Source organism: Vigna angularis, chromosome 1, assembly GCF_016808095.1.
Source record: "Vigna angularis cultivar LongXiaoDou No.4 chromosome 1, ASM1680809v1, whole genome shotgun sequence".
NCBI classification, from domain to species: domain Eukaryota; kingdom Viridiplantae; phylum Streptophyta; class Magnoliopsida; order Fabales; family Fabaceae; genus Vigna; species Vigna angularis.
Window position 1 is genome coordinate 799,266 of NC_068970.1, and position 14,657 is coordinate 813,922.

At 28.4% G+C, this 14,657-nt stretch overlaps 2 protein-coding genes across 3 annotated transcripts; both read left to right on the top strand.

Moving 5' to 3' along the window:
- Positions 1 to 8,606: 8,606 nt before the first annotated feature.
- On the top strand, positions 8,607 to 12,117 carry LOC108327685 (alkaline ceramidase). The gene is made up of 3 exons (XM_017561403.2): positions 8,607 to 8,805; positions 9,764 to 10,078; positions 11,222 to 12,117. The coding sequence occupies exons 2-3, from the start codon at positions 9,825 to 9,827 to the stop codon at positions 11,733 to 11,735; spliced, it is 768 nt and encodes a 255-aa protein (XP_017416892.1). The 5' UTR covers positions 8,607 to 8,805; positions 9,764 to 9,824; the 3' UTR covers positions 11,736 to 12,117.
- Positions 12,118 to 12,266: 149 nt separating this feature from the next.
- Positions 12,267 to 14,281, top strand: LOC128194987 (uncharacterized). 2 transcript variants are annotated; one of them, XM_052871676.1, is made up of 2 exons: positions 12,267 to 12,489; positions 13,455 to 14,281. In XM_052871676.1, exon 2 carries the CDS (start codon positions 13,497 to 13,499, stop codon positions 14,082 to 14,084), a length of 588 nt encoding a protein of 195 aa, XP_052727636.1. In that variant the 5' UTR covers positions 12,267 to 12,489; positions 13,455 to 13,496; the 3' UTR covers positions 14,085 to 14,281. The 2 variants fall into 2 exon arrangements, with proteins under 2 accessions (XP_052727636.1, XP_052727635.1); XM_052871675.1 differs by having other exon boundaries at positions 13,535 to 14,281.
- Positions 14,282 to 14,657: the final 376 nt, after the last annotated feature.

A 14,657-nucleotide genomic window follows, 5' to 3' on the forward strand; every position in this document is an offset into this window, starting at 1 on the left:
TTAATTTTAACTGTTATACTAGGAACTGAGCTTGCATTTTTTATATTTTAAAACTTTTGAAAATAGTATTATCACTATTTATCAATCAAATCTGCATGCTCTAAATATTATGTTAAAATTATTTTTTTCTTCTTCTTTCTATTCATTTTTTTTTTTGTTGTTGTTTAATTTCATTTAAAATTATAATTATGATCATCTAATATATTTATGATTTTTTGACAAAAAAAATATAATTTATTATCCACTATTTAACTTGGATTTATATGCCTAAATATCTTATTGTTAGAGAATTTTAACAAATCATAATCTCATGACATCAAGTAATTCTTTAACTAGTCAGACGGTATGAATTTCTAGTTTTAAAAAGAGGATTTCTTCTTTAAAATATTGATAATTATTCATAATGTCTCACCATATTAAAGTCATAGTAAGTTCAGATCCACCAAATTATTTCATGAACCATTTAATTTTTTTTACAGAAAATACGTTTTTAAACAAAAAATTGGAAGATTGTATTATGCATGATGCATCTATATCTATAATATTATCTAAAGAGATTTCCTCTTTTGGCACATTTTGCTCTCATTTTATTCTTTAAATATTTTTTACATCAAAATGATTACTTTATAAAAATTTTAAAATAACTTTCCTTTTAAAATTTAATTATTTTTTGAAAATTTACTATTATTTTAAATTAAAATAACTATTTATAATAAAAAATTATCTACAAAATAAAAATTACTTACAATAAAATTATAAAAATTATTTAAATTTATTTGTATAATTATAATAATAATTTTATTATTATTTTTTGTTATTATAAAAAAAAGCGCGTGTGTTTTTAATAGTAATTATAATAATTATAACTCTGAGAAAAAAATGTTATAAATTTTTTTGACATATTTATGTATTCTTAATTTTAGATTATTTTAATTTTGATCATAGAGATTTTTATAATAATTTTTATTATATTAATATATATGAGAGTTTAACAAAATTGAAGCATATTTTTTTAAAGTTTTTCATACTGTTATTATGTCAATTACTTTAAAAGATATAATAGTATATAATATTAAAAGTGTGGATAATATTAACGGATTAGTGATGTTAAAAGTGTTTTCATTTACTAGTATACATGAAAATGAAAAAAAATCTTATATATGTATGTAGTTGATGATTTATATTAAATAATCGTTTAAAATTCATTTGCATTTTTTTAATGATATTTTGTAGTTGGATAAATTTGTGACCAATTATAATGGAGTTTAATTATGTATTAATAATGTTATTATGTGATTTAAGCATATTTAAATATCTTAATTTTATATATGGAATTTCTAATAGTATTAATCAATAACAGGTAAGATGTAAGGATGGTAAATAAACTTTTTTTTTTATATTGTTCGAACTCACTTTTATTTTAATAAAAAAATGTCGTATTAACTGAGTATAAATATAGATAATATTTGATTTTTTTTTTCATTTGCTAAGAAAGAAAAATAAATATGTATAAATAGATATATCTTTGTCATTAATATGTCTCATACACATTGATATACTCTTCTTCGTCATCATCTATCTATCTATATATATATATATATATATATATATATATATATATATATATATATATATATATATATATATATATATATATATATATATATATATATATATATATATATATATATATATATATTAATTAGTGTTTGCATCTTAAGGTCGAGAAACAAAAAGTAATGAAAAAATAATGTAATATTGATGGATATACAAGATGCATCTAATATCTTTTTTCTTCTTTTTCTCACTGCCATTACAGGTTATAATAAAGAACCAATTATAACATGAAGTAAGGTGGTAGTTAAGTTAGAATTTTGATGTTGAAACTTAAACTTTTTTAAAACTTTCCATATCTGAATAAACTTCCAGACTTTTGTTAACATGACCTAATTTTATTGAAATATAGTAATTATATGTAAAACCACAGCCTATTATAAAAAAATTACGAAAATCACACCTAATTTTTTAATTCAAAGTTTCAAATCTGTTTGTATTAATAAACGACAAAAAATTAAAATTCAACCTTTTTTTTCAAAGTAAAAAGAGTTTGCCCCCAATTTGAATAAATTAAATAATCACATATAAATTTTAAAATATTAGACAAGTCAAACACAGAGTTTTTGGTCATGCTTACTTACCAGTATAAAAAATGATCCGGTCGAAAAGGAAGTCGAAATTGACAAATCTCATCTATATCCAGATTGAAGTACTTATCTTATTTCTCTCTCATTTGTTGCTGAAAATTGGCTGCTGCATGGACTTTACATAAAAGCCAACAGTCACAGATAGTAATATAGTTTCGTTGCATGGAATTGAGACTAAGTTCAAGGAATCCTAAATCAGTGTCCAGATGCATTGAATCTTAGCTTGAGTAGAAATTGCTACCACCACGCTAGAACATAACTAGTTTCTCCAACTTTTCTCTACAAGTTACAGTATACAATAATGTTTGCAATCTTTGAAAATACGCAGTAATTATAGCTACTGAAGTCCACATTCAAAGTTTTTATATATATATATATATTTTTTAAGTTTCTATTATGATGTCATTACTGCACTTAATAACTTTTATTATGCAGTAAGTAGACTAGGTAGGTACACTCAATGTCCAAATCAAGAACATTAGGGTGCACTTTCTAGACTTATGAGATACTTGAGAGGTTCGATAGATTATGCCATTGAATATAGTGGATTTCCCGCTGTCCTAGAAGGGTACAATGATGCTAACTGGATCTCTGATTCAAATGAAACAAAATCCACTAGTGGTTATGTATTCACACTTGGGGGTGGTGCGATTACATAGAGATCAGCCAGACAAACTATTATTGCAGATCAATAATGTGGAATCTGAGTTTGTCACTCTTGAGATGGCTGGTAGTGAAACTGAGTGGTTGAAAAACTTCTCAGCAAACATTCCACTAGGAATGAAACCAACCCCATTAGTGTCAATACACTGTGATTGCCAATCGGCAATAACTATAGCTAAAAACAAGAATTACAATGGAAAGAATAGACATGTCCAATTGAGACACAATTTGGTGAAGCAGCTGCTAAAGAGTAGAACTATTTCCATTAACTATGTGAAGTCAGAACGGAATCTAGCAGATCCTTTGACAAAACCCTTGGGAAGAAATATGATCTTAGAAACATCGAGGGGAATGGGACTTAAGCCACTGGCAAACAAACAAGTGATGGTAACCCAACCTTTGTGATTGGAGATCCCATGAATAAGGTTCATATGGGTAAAAACAAGTCACTTGTTAGTTCTGATAGCACTAAATTGATTTTAATCAATTATGTCCCTTCCTATGGTGTGTGTGAAAGTGCTAGAGACTGTATTATTGAGAGGCTAAACTTTGTTATTAAAATTCTATGTGGTGAAAGAATTTAGTATAAACAAAGTTTTAATGATTTTCATATCCCTTATGGGTGGTGTATGATTTGCAGCATACACTTGATGAAATCACCTATATGAGTGTCAAGTGGGGTCGCTTGCATGAGATCTTGGCATGATCTTTAGAGCACTCATGAATACCGGGCACGCGCATGGCCTAGTAAGCGCATCACAGCGATAACAGTAAGGATTGTGGGGGTGTATTGTGATTGATAAACCTCTAACACACTCAAGTGTCTTTGGTTCATATAGCTTGCTATACCAACTACACTGTGTGTTGTGTGTTAAGTTTCTTGATCTAAGACTGATTCATATAGCTTGTTATACCAGTTCTGCATTACATTTTGTGAAACCCATAATAATTTCTTTTTTCTTTCGTTTGTATATATATTTTGCAATATGTGGGGGATTGTTATAAATTTTGAATATAATATTGCAAAATATCTACTTTTGAACGTTATTAAAAATAATAATTTTCTAAGAGATATTTTAGGTCATGGGCCTGATCCACTTCTTCCACTACAAAACACACATTTGCACACTCTTCCTTTTTCTCTCATGCTCTTATCTTTTTGTCTTCTTTCTTTTCTTCTAAAATATCTTGGGTTTAATTTATTCTCTACTTAAGAGATCCTTGCTAGTTCTGAGATCCTAAAAAATTCTGAGAAGTTCCTATTGTATCCTGGAAGCTTGCACAATACACCGCAGATAAGTTCTTAAGGACAGTGATCTACACGTCTCAGAAAATTGCGGTTTGAGTTTTGGTCAGTATTTTTACTACATATATAACACTCACATTGTTACACTACACCAATGTATTTTTTGAAATATACCTTTCGGATACATAAAGAAAATTCTAATAACAAATTACAAGTCCAACAAGACTAGAAATCAACATTTTATTACCCTAATACTTGATTTCAACACTCAACTGAGAAAAAGTAAGTTATCATTTAAAGAATAAAATATAAGATTATTTTTGATAAAAATGTAATGAGTGGACTATCTAGTGTTGAGATATCCTCTCCCAATCAACATTAATTTAAGAAATTAGACAAAAAAAAATCATCAGGCATTAACCACTATCCAGAGTTTGGATGCATTGTACAAGAAAAAGCTCATTTAAGAGCATGCATATGACTTGTCCTTGGATCATGCAGGTGTAAAAATATACATATTGCATCATATATCAAGTATAATAAATCGTAAGATACTTCAATGGTCTTGCTAAAATTATAATGGTAAGTTGGATCTTTGTATAGAGAACCCGAGGAGGCATTAAGCTAAAATTTATGCTTGTATCACTTTTGTTTGTTTTTATAAATTTGGACTGAGTTATGCCGATGGAAACGAGGGAGAGTGAGAGAAAGCATCCTCACTAAAGAGATTTGCGCATAATGTAGTTGTTTTTATTACCTTTTCTATTACTCTTGTTTTCTTTTACTGCACATTTGCAATAATAATAACAACAGTAGTAGTAATTTATACTATTATATAAAGGATTTCTTTTTTGGTGTCTGACATTTTTTTTCCTATTTTACCTTTTATATAATAGTTTTTTTTAAGTTTAATTGTTTTATTGTACTCTTTAACTAATACTTTTTTTTTTAATTTAACTGTTTTTTTTTTATTTGACAATTTATTTTAAATTTAACCACTTTATAAACTAAAATAACTGTTTATAACAAATAAATTTCTAAAAAATAAATAAAATTCATTTACAATAAAAATATAAGTTTATTTATATTTAATAATTTTGTTATTATAAAAAAATACATATGCGTGTAGTACATTGTTTTCAATAATAATAATAATAATAATAATAATAATAAATTTTACATGTGGATTCTTATTATTGGTGTCCACTTTATTTTCAATTTTTACCCTTTAAATTAAATACTTTTTTCTATTTGACCTTTTCTTGTTAAAATTAACCATTTTTTAATTAAAAATACCTACAAAATAAATAAGAGTTCTTTACAATAAAACTATAAAAAAATATTTATATTTAATTTTATAATTATAATCTATAGTTATATATAAAGGAAATTTCTCTTATCCATATTTGTTTTCTGATTTCATCCTCTAATTAAATGTTTTTTAATTAAAATAATTATTTCATAATTATTTTTAAAATTTAATTATTTTTTAATTATAAAAGTATTTACAAAATAAATAAAAATTATTTACAATAAAATAAAAAATAATAATTATAATATAATAATAATATTTTTTATTATTATAAAAAATATGAAGACACATGCACATAGTAAAGGTGTTTTCTCTGATAATAATAGTTTTAACATAATTTACACTAATTATATTTTATTTTAATTTACTTTTATGATAAAGAATAAAATGATAGTCATATAATTTTATTTATTTATTTTGCTTAATCTATCAAACTATCACATTATTTACTAATTTTTATAAATTTTAAAATTAATTATCTTCCTTTCTCACCATATTTTACTTAATCCAAACAATCTCACATTCACCTTTTTTTCCCTCAAATTCACTCTTCCAATCACATCTTATAAAACAAACACATCTAAAATTTGTTATGGTAGCAACTCATGGTGGATAAAAAATTAGCAAAATATTGACATTAAATGTATATTCTAAGAATGACAATTAATTGGATCAGAAATTGCCTATCCACCATCTGGTATGTAACAAACAAAATTTAATTATTTCCTATTTTATTATTAGTTAGATACCTTTAAACATAATTGACCAATTTTGATTATCGATAATGCCAATTTTTCTTTAGTTTTATTATATTTTTTTTATATAAAATATAAAAAATACATATATGATAGAAGAGGATGTATGGTAATTATTCATTTAAAAAAAATTAAATTAAATGAGGAGACACTTCCATATATATAATAAGAAACTTGTTTACAATACATTAAATTAATAAAATAAATAATATAAAATCACTAAATTAAAATAATAAATTTTATAAATATATTAATTAATTTTTATTGTGTAATTATATAATGAAAATAATTAATTTTATAGTTATGTTAATTAATTTTTAAGGTGAAGTATGACATTTTCAAGAATTAAATTGTGTCTTTTTTAGTGAGAGAGTTTCAAGTCTTATTGAGAAAATGAAAAGATTAAGTTACTAAAAGTTTAAAAGATATATATGATACAAAAGTAGTATTAAGGAAAGAATTTGTATAAATATTCCGCCTCTACTCCTGCCCATATTGTATATATAGGTTTCTTATGTCATAAATAGATATAATAAATGAATTCAGTTACTTTAAAAAGATAATCAAATATTATATCTTTAAGATATTAAAAAATTGATTATTATATCATAATATAATTAAAATATGATAATAAGTTAATATACAATAAAATATTAATTATCTTTTATAATATATATATATATATATATATATATATATATTTTGGAGGTATCTACAATAGTTTTAATGCATAAAAACTTAATCATCTTCAATTTTAATGTAAATATGTTTAATATACTACTAAATATTTAAATATATATATATATATATATATATATTATATAAAAAGTGTAATTTAAACTGATCGGTGTGCTTAGCCTATACTGTTGTCGTATACATTTCTCTCTACTAATATTAATTTAAATTAGAAAATAATTTAATTTAAATTAGCAATAAATCTACCCTTACCTTATCAGCCTTATACGATTACTCACTATTAATATTTAAGTTCGTGTACAAAACTAAGTATTTGATATTTTCCTATTCATTGATATAACTATTCTTCAATATACAATCTATAACAATATAATATAAATTTGAAATATCGTTTTTTTCTTCAGAGTTATTTTAAATATTATAATATGTCCACACATATATAAAATATTTAAGCAATAATTTTTTCATTTCATTCAACTTTTATTTTTTAATATTGTTGGATATCGTATATTATTAGAAATTCTTAAGTAAAATACTATGTATTTTATAGGTATGAGCTTAGACACATTTCTTTGTATATTTTTTATTTATAAATGCATAATACCATGTCTTCAAATATATTTAGAATCTATTTCATATCTATATCTCTTTTATTTTAGTATGATATCAGATTATGGATTAGAGTATAAAGTTTGTTTCTTTTAGAGTTTATTATTTTGTTCATTATCACACTGATATCGGATTATACTTGATTTTTGGTATTATTTTCAATATATTTATCTTTTTGAAGAGTGTGTTAAAAGTTTTATATTAATAATTAAATATAAATCTTACTTTAATTTATAAGTTAAGTTATTTATAATTTAGTTTTTAATTATACTAAAATACATTAAAAAATATTCTCTAAAAGGTTTGTTATATAATAATAAGTAAAGTTTTTGTTTTTAGTAGGAATTGAGATCCTTGCTTAAAGCATTCAAAGTTGTCTTTAGTTCTCTTTTCTCCTTTTTTAAGCCGTGTGGGAGGATATCTGCAAAAGTTAATGACTTTACCTGATAATATTTAATAGTAAGTGAGTACTCAGGATTAGTTATCTGACCTTTCTGTCAAACATATATTTATATATATTAAAATGAACTTATCCTTAAGGCTGACCCATTACTAATAAATAGTTAATATTTTTATTAACTGTTAATCAGTTGTAACTACGACTATCTTAACCGATTGATTAAGAGTTGTTAATTATTTGTTCGTCTAATCCATTAGTACATCCATACCATATATAGTTTTATATCCTGCATCAAAGAAACAACAAACATGTATAAAATAAAATTTGTTTATTTTATATATTCAAATACTCATTATAAATTTCAATCATAGCATAGTATAAGTAATATATTTAAAATACAATATATATTACAAATTTTAGCTGTATAAAATATATATATTACCTGTATTGGAAAATAATGATTTTTAGTTTTTATCTGTACTTGACAAAATAAGAATTTTATTTTTTTTATGTACAGATAAAATTAAACAATACTAGTTATGATTTGCGTATATGGAGTCCTATGAGGAAAACGCGGTTTCAAACGTGAAAGCACACGTAGTCGGCAAGATCGTGTTAGATTGAGTTGGACGAAATTTAGGCCCAATTTGGAATTTTGAAGTCCGGGGAATGGGCCTTTGAATTGGCGACCCGAGATACAGTATAGATAGATAGATACATACCTTATATGATTTTAAATACGGAATGACTGGGAAAATAACTAAACTATCAAAATCCGTGGCATCTCATCGCATAGGGCAAGGGTTGGCATCGTTCCTTTCCGATGAGTTGTATGGATTTGTGATTCGTTGAGATTTGACGGCACTTGCATTATCAAAATCTTTGTGTTTAGCGGCCATTGCCTCTGTTCGTGGCTTCAGGTATCTTTCGTTTACTCTTCCCTTCACTCTTGATTGACGTTCTAAACTATCACCACGACTTAATTAAGCACTCCTGCTTCTATTTCTGGTTTTATTTTCTCACTGTCAAGCCCAATTTGCCTAACCCTAAATCTAATCATTTTTTTTTTCAATTTTCGCACTTCCAATAGCATCAATCTTTCGTTTCTCACTCTCCGAACCTTCCGATCGGAGATTCGTTCTGCTTGTTACCTGAGAAGCAAATCTATTCCCATTGATTCCGTATTTCATATGCTTCACTCTGAATCCGTTTTCATCTCTAGTACGGAATACGACGTTAAATTAGGAGTGTTATTTACTCCAACGTAGTTATCTATCTTTCGGTTCCGTTTCAATTTAATCAATTGCATTGGTATTTTTTTTTCTTCCTTGGGATTTACTGCACAATTTATTGTCAACCTAGCACGCCTTAGTTCTGTAAACTGGGAAACTGAATTTCTCTTCAGATTCAGAGCTCTGATTTTATGTTTTTAATATAAATAGTATGTGCATATTTCGATAGGTATTTTCAACTTGAGAGTTGTCGATGTGAGCGGTTTTGAGGTTTCTCTATGGTTTGTCATTGATGTAGTTATGATTATCATGTAAATGCAGTGACCTAACTGTAGATCCTTATAGGTTTTCTATTGATATTTTTTAATACATTGTTGTAGAATATAATTCGTATCTGTTCTTGAAACTAATTTTACTTGTCATGCTTCTATTTCAACAACCATCCAACTTCTGATTTTGCATGCTACGCTTTCCTTTGCATGAAGTTGTTTGCCGGCTTTCTGAATTCCACAATTGCTATGCAAATTCTGGCGTTGTGTGATGTAACTGACTTGATACGTTTATTAAGCGTTCTTAATGAATTACAACGGTCTGTATCTGTGATATTTGAGAATGGTTTTTCTAATATTGTTAAATGGTTTTCCAGGATTTTGTTAATTCTGCAGCTCCGAAATATAGATATACAAATAATCAGGCTGTAGAGGAGAATGGCAGAATCTATATCAAGCTTTTGGGGTCCAGTCACATCCACCAAAGAGTGTTGTGAAATGAACTATGCTTATTCATCTTACATTGCTGAATTTTATAACACAATATCCAACATTCCGACAATACTTTTGGCTTTGATCGGTCTTATAAATGCCTTAAGACAGCGGTTTGAGAAAAGATTTAGTGTTCTTCATGTATCAAACATGACACTCGCCTTTGGAAGCATGTTGTACCATGCCACACTGCAGCGTGTGTAAGTGTTTCCATCATTTTTTTTTATATTTTTTTTATTTTTTATTTTTTATGTTAGATTTCATTTTGTTTCAAGTCATTTGCGTGATACAAAATGAGGTTGGCATTTTATTGAACCACAAGTATGGATGTCTGATGGTGATTTGCACAATTTCATCCACTCCATGGTGGGTGCTGTTGCCATTACAGCTATTTGATAATACTGGAATACTCAAGAGCCCACTCTGTCCTTTTTTGTTATTAATGACTAATTTCAACGAAATGCATGTTACTACATATATTGTTAGCATGCCAGTCTCATCCTTGAAGGTTTTGTGACCGTCAATTTCAAGAATGCAAAGATAATAACTAATTGTGTGTTATGTGATTGACTTATTTGAGTCAATTTTTTTATTACTAACTATTGTGTGTTTGGATATGTGGATGAAAGTTTGCACTCTTTTTTTGTTGCCTGGAGTTGGAGGAAGGGAATAATTTCCGCTGGGGGTACTTGAGTGCTGAATATGTATCTGTGCTATAAGCATGGTTGAACCATTTTGGTTAAGTAACAATAAGGGTAGGGTTTATAACATGGTCTAAGCTGGGTTATCAATCCCCATCGTTGATTGTTGTATGGTTTTATTTATATACAAAAGGGTAGCAGCCCCCATTGTGTTGTGTGTACTCATGATAATGTGACTTACTGTTATATATGTGTCTGTGTATAAATGAGATAACTAGTCCTGAAACTATGTTTCAGTTGCAGTTTAGTCCTTCATTTATTTATGTATTTGAGTTAGTTTTTAATTTCACAAAGCCAGTCATTCCAAAGGACTAAAGTGAGATACGAGAAGGATAAGTGTCTCATGAATTTAGATGTCTGACGTACACACTAAAATAATTCAAGTTCTAGGTGGTTAATCATTCCAGGGACCTGTTGCCTATCTATTCACCTAAAAACCACGCTTTTGCTGATATATTCATGAGGGTTCCCTAGGTATTAATCTTTGGTGACATTTTTCTCCTATTGAACAAGTACTACTAGGTTTGAATTTTTGTGTCTTTTAAAAATCGTTTGCTTAATTATGTAGTTTGTTTGTCAATAATTCCATGTCTGTCTGTTTTGGATGAATATTTATTGTTCAGATGTTGCGCTTTAATTCAGGCAACAGCAAAGTGATGAAACTCCTATGGTATGGGAGGTGCTGCTGTACATGTACATCCTCTACTCTCCAGATTGGCATTATCGCAGTACAATGCCCATCTTCCTCTTCGTCTATGGTGCCCTTTTTGCCGCTGCTCATTCAGTGTTTCATTTTGGTATTGGCTTCAAAGTGCATTATATCATTCTCATTCTTCTCTGCATTCCAAGAATGTACAAGTATTATATTCACACTCAAGATGCTTCTGCCAAGCGGCTTGCAAAGCTGTTTTTAGTTACTTTTGTATTCGGCAGTTTGTTTGGGTTCTGTGATCGAATTTTCTGCAAGGAGATTTCCAGTTGGCCTATTAACCCTCAGGGTCATGCGTTGTGGCATGTATTTATGGGCTTCAATTCCTACTTCGCCAACACATTCTTGATGTTTTGCCGGGCTCAACAGCGTGGGTGGTCTCCAAAAGTTCTTCATTTAATGGGTGTATTACCTTACGTGAAGATTGAGAAACCAAAAAGCCAGTGACAGAAATTTGTGGAAGAAGAAGGAAGTCTCTTTCTGATGATACTTTTTGGCAATATAAGTTGTTAGAAAACCTTGTGTCCTTCTAGCCTTTTTTTTTTTTCCTTTTTCAGTTTTGTGGTTTAGATTGGCTTGAAAATGATGATTGATTATTTATATATTTCGATGTAGAACTAGGACATGTACCATAATTATCCCTCGGGTACTTTCTTGAGCCTAGACCTTAGCTTTAAAATTGTTATGACAACCAAAAGACATAATTTTGCTACACTGGTGGTTGTTGGGTTCCCAGTTGAATCAATCCCCACATTCTACATGTAATGTCTTGTGTAACCCTACACGTTCATTTGAGTATATTACTAACTTGTTTTTGAGCGCTTTTAAATGTCATGCACTGTTTGCTGTTGCTTCTCACAAGATACCTTAGAAAGTTGTTGGCTGTTATGTCTAATCAATAATTTGTTATTTAATAACTGACTTGAATTCCTCTTTTTAAATGAACTAATCTATAATCCAAATTAATACCTGACCTATGTCGATGGTATTTGCTTATTTGCTGAAGTAAAATGTCCATGTGATATAGAAAGATAATTTTTATCTATTTCAACGGTAATATGAATATGGTCACCAGGCAAGAGAGGCAAGTATCTACACTTTTCTCTCTACCTTTACAGGAGATGCATCTTCACTCTGAAGTGATTGGTGAGAAGTTGAAGCTTCTTCCTCTTTCAGCAAAGCCCAGTCTAGCTATTGGAAGGTTCAAAACTTTTTGTTTCTCCATCTACACATACTGATTGTTTACGTTCTGTTCTCCATACTTGGCAGTTTGTCCAGACAAGATGCTACCTGTTTCTCAATTTTATAAATGTTACTGTCTAAGAACAGAAAGTTGTTATAATTATTTGTCCAACAGAAAGTTGTTACATTTAATAATTATTTGTTGTCATTTTATTTTCCAATCTTAAATATATTTTTGATAATTTCATAGAAGAGGGAGAAATCAATGTGGTACATTTTCATTTCAGTCTCCAAAATTTAATTTATTTTCAAGCAAGTAATTTATTTATTTGTTAGATTTATATACTATATCTTGTAAAATCTTTACAATTCATTTATGTTAATACATTTATATAAACGCAGGTTTTGCTTATAATGTATACTAAATTATGTTAATATCCTAACAATTTAAATTAGATGGTAGTTTGTTGCAGAACTGTGTGGATCTTAATTCCCTATATTACATTAAGTTTTTGGTTTAGTAAAGTATACATCTAGAAAATAATATGAATGATCCAAGAAATTTATGCGAACTAAATAAGTTAAAGCATAATGGCAATATGTCCAAAAAAAAGAGTGAAAGGGATTAAAATGAAACAGCCATTTCTATAATTTTTACCACCAAATTTTGTCCGGACAGAAGTCTTCTAACTTCATAAGTGGGGGATTAACCAAGACACTGTCTTGTATTTCTGAAGATAAACAATAGGAACTAACGTTTATGTTGTCCCATATACCAATCATAGAATCAGTTTAGGAATTGGAGCCATAAAAAAATGAAGTCGAATTCCAAGAATCAAGATTTGAACACTGATAATAACCAGGAAGCAACTATGATCGTCAAGATCCATTTCTTTCTTTGGCTCTTTCCGTCTCATTTACCCTTTATAAACTCTCAAAATACTGAATCAGTTCACTAATCTCAATATGTTCCGTTCCCCATAGGTTCTCTTTTTGTAGATTCATTCTGCTGATTTTCCCATTACAATGGGTGCTAAACTCTGTATTATCTGTTACGAAAATAGCAAAGCATGCCCCAGAGATGGCAGTGATTTCAAGAATGAGAGAAAGCAAAGAGGGTTTTGCAGGATCTTGAAAAGAATGGAGGTGGAGAGAGATGAGAAGAAGGTTCGAAATCTGACTCTAGAAGATTGGATAATAGCTTCTCCTGGTCTGAAGCCAGGCGAAGGGTCTTTTTCTTCTAAGAATTTTCAGAAAAAGGTTCATCCTTGTGTGAGTCAACGCAGAGGATCATTGTTAACTGAAACCAAAGACAGTTTATGCTTGGACAGACCCATGAAGCATGATGAAGAAGGTGGAGAAATGTTAAGCTCGACATCCTTAAATGTGAAATCAGAGAGAAGAGTGAGGTTTAAGCTGCCTCATACTGTCATATATTACTCACTAGATGAGCCTTGTTCGCCAGAAGAGACTTATTATAGCAGTCAAATTGATGAAGGGTCGTTTTATTCATCAATCTGCAGAGAATACTCATTCAACTCTTCTGCTGAAGAACCCTTTCTCAGACTCGCAGTGGATATTCTTCCTCTTGTCTCAGTCTCTTCCAAAATTTAAATAAGTTCTTCAAGGAAAAAAATGGAATACACATACTCATTAGTCACTTTCTCACAAGGGATGAATTAATGGCACAATTTCTTTCTTTTTTGTTGAGAGTGAAATAATTTTGTCCATTTATTCAAGTAATGGTGTGTGTAATGAATTTTAAGAACATGTTTTTAAGTGTGGTACAGTTCCCCTTATTATGTTTTAGTGATTTAGAAAATTGGTTGAGTAGAATCGATAGTGATTAATTTGTATTTAGATGTTTTTATTTTTAAATATACTAAGACTAAAATTTAATATAGTTCTTATTAATTTGACACAAAAATTGTTTAAAATCATTTCAATTAAAAATCTGTTATGGATCTAAAACTATAATTGTTTAAAAGTGTCAATAATATCTCCCATCGCAAATGGTAGAAATCATCATTTAAAAAAGTGTCAATAATATCTCCCATCGCAAATGGTTGGCTATTGCTTCCTGCATCCTATCATTTTTCTTCCTGCACCTTTTTCTTCCTGCACCTTCATCCCTTGCTGTGCAGCTTCAGTGGCATCTTGTTCCAAGCCTTTCCTGTTGAGTAGTTT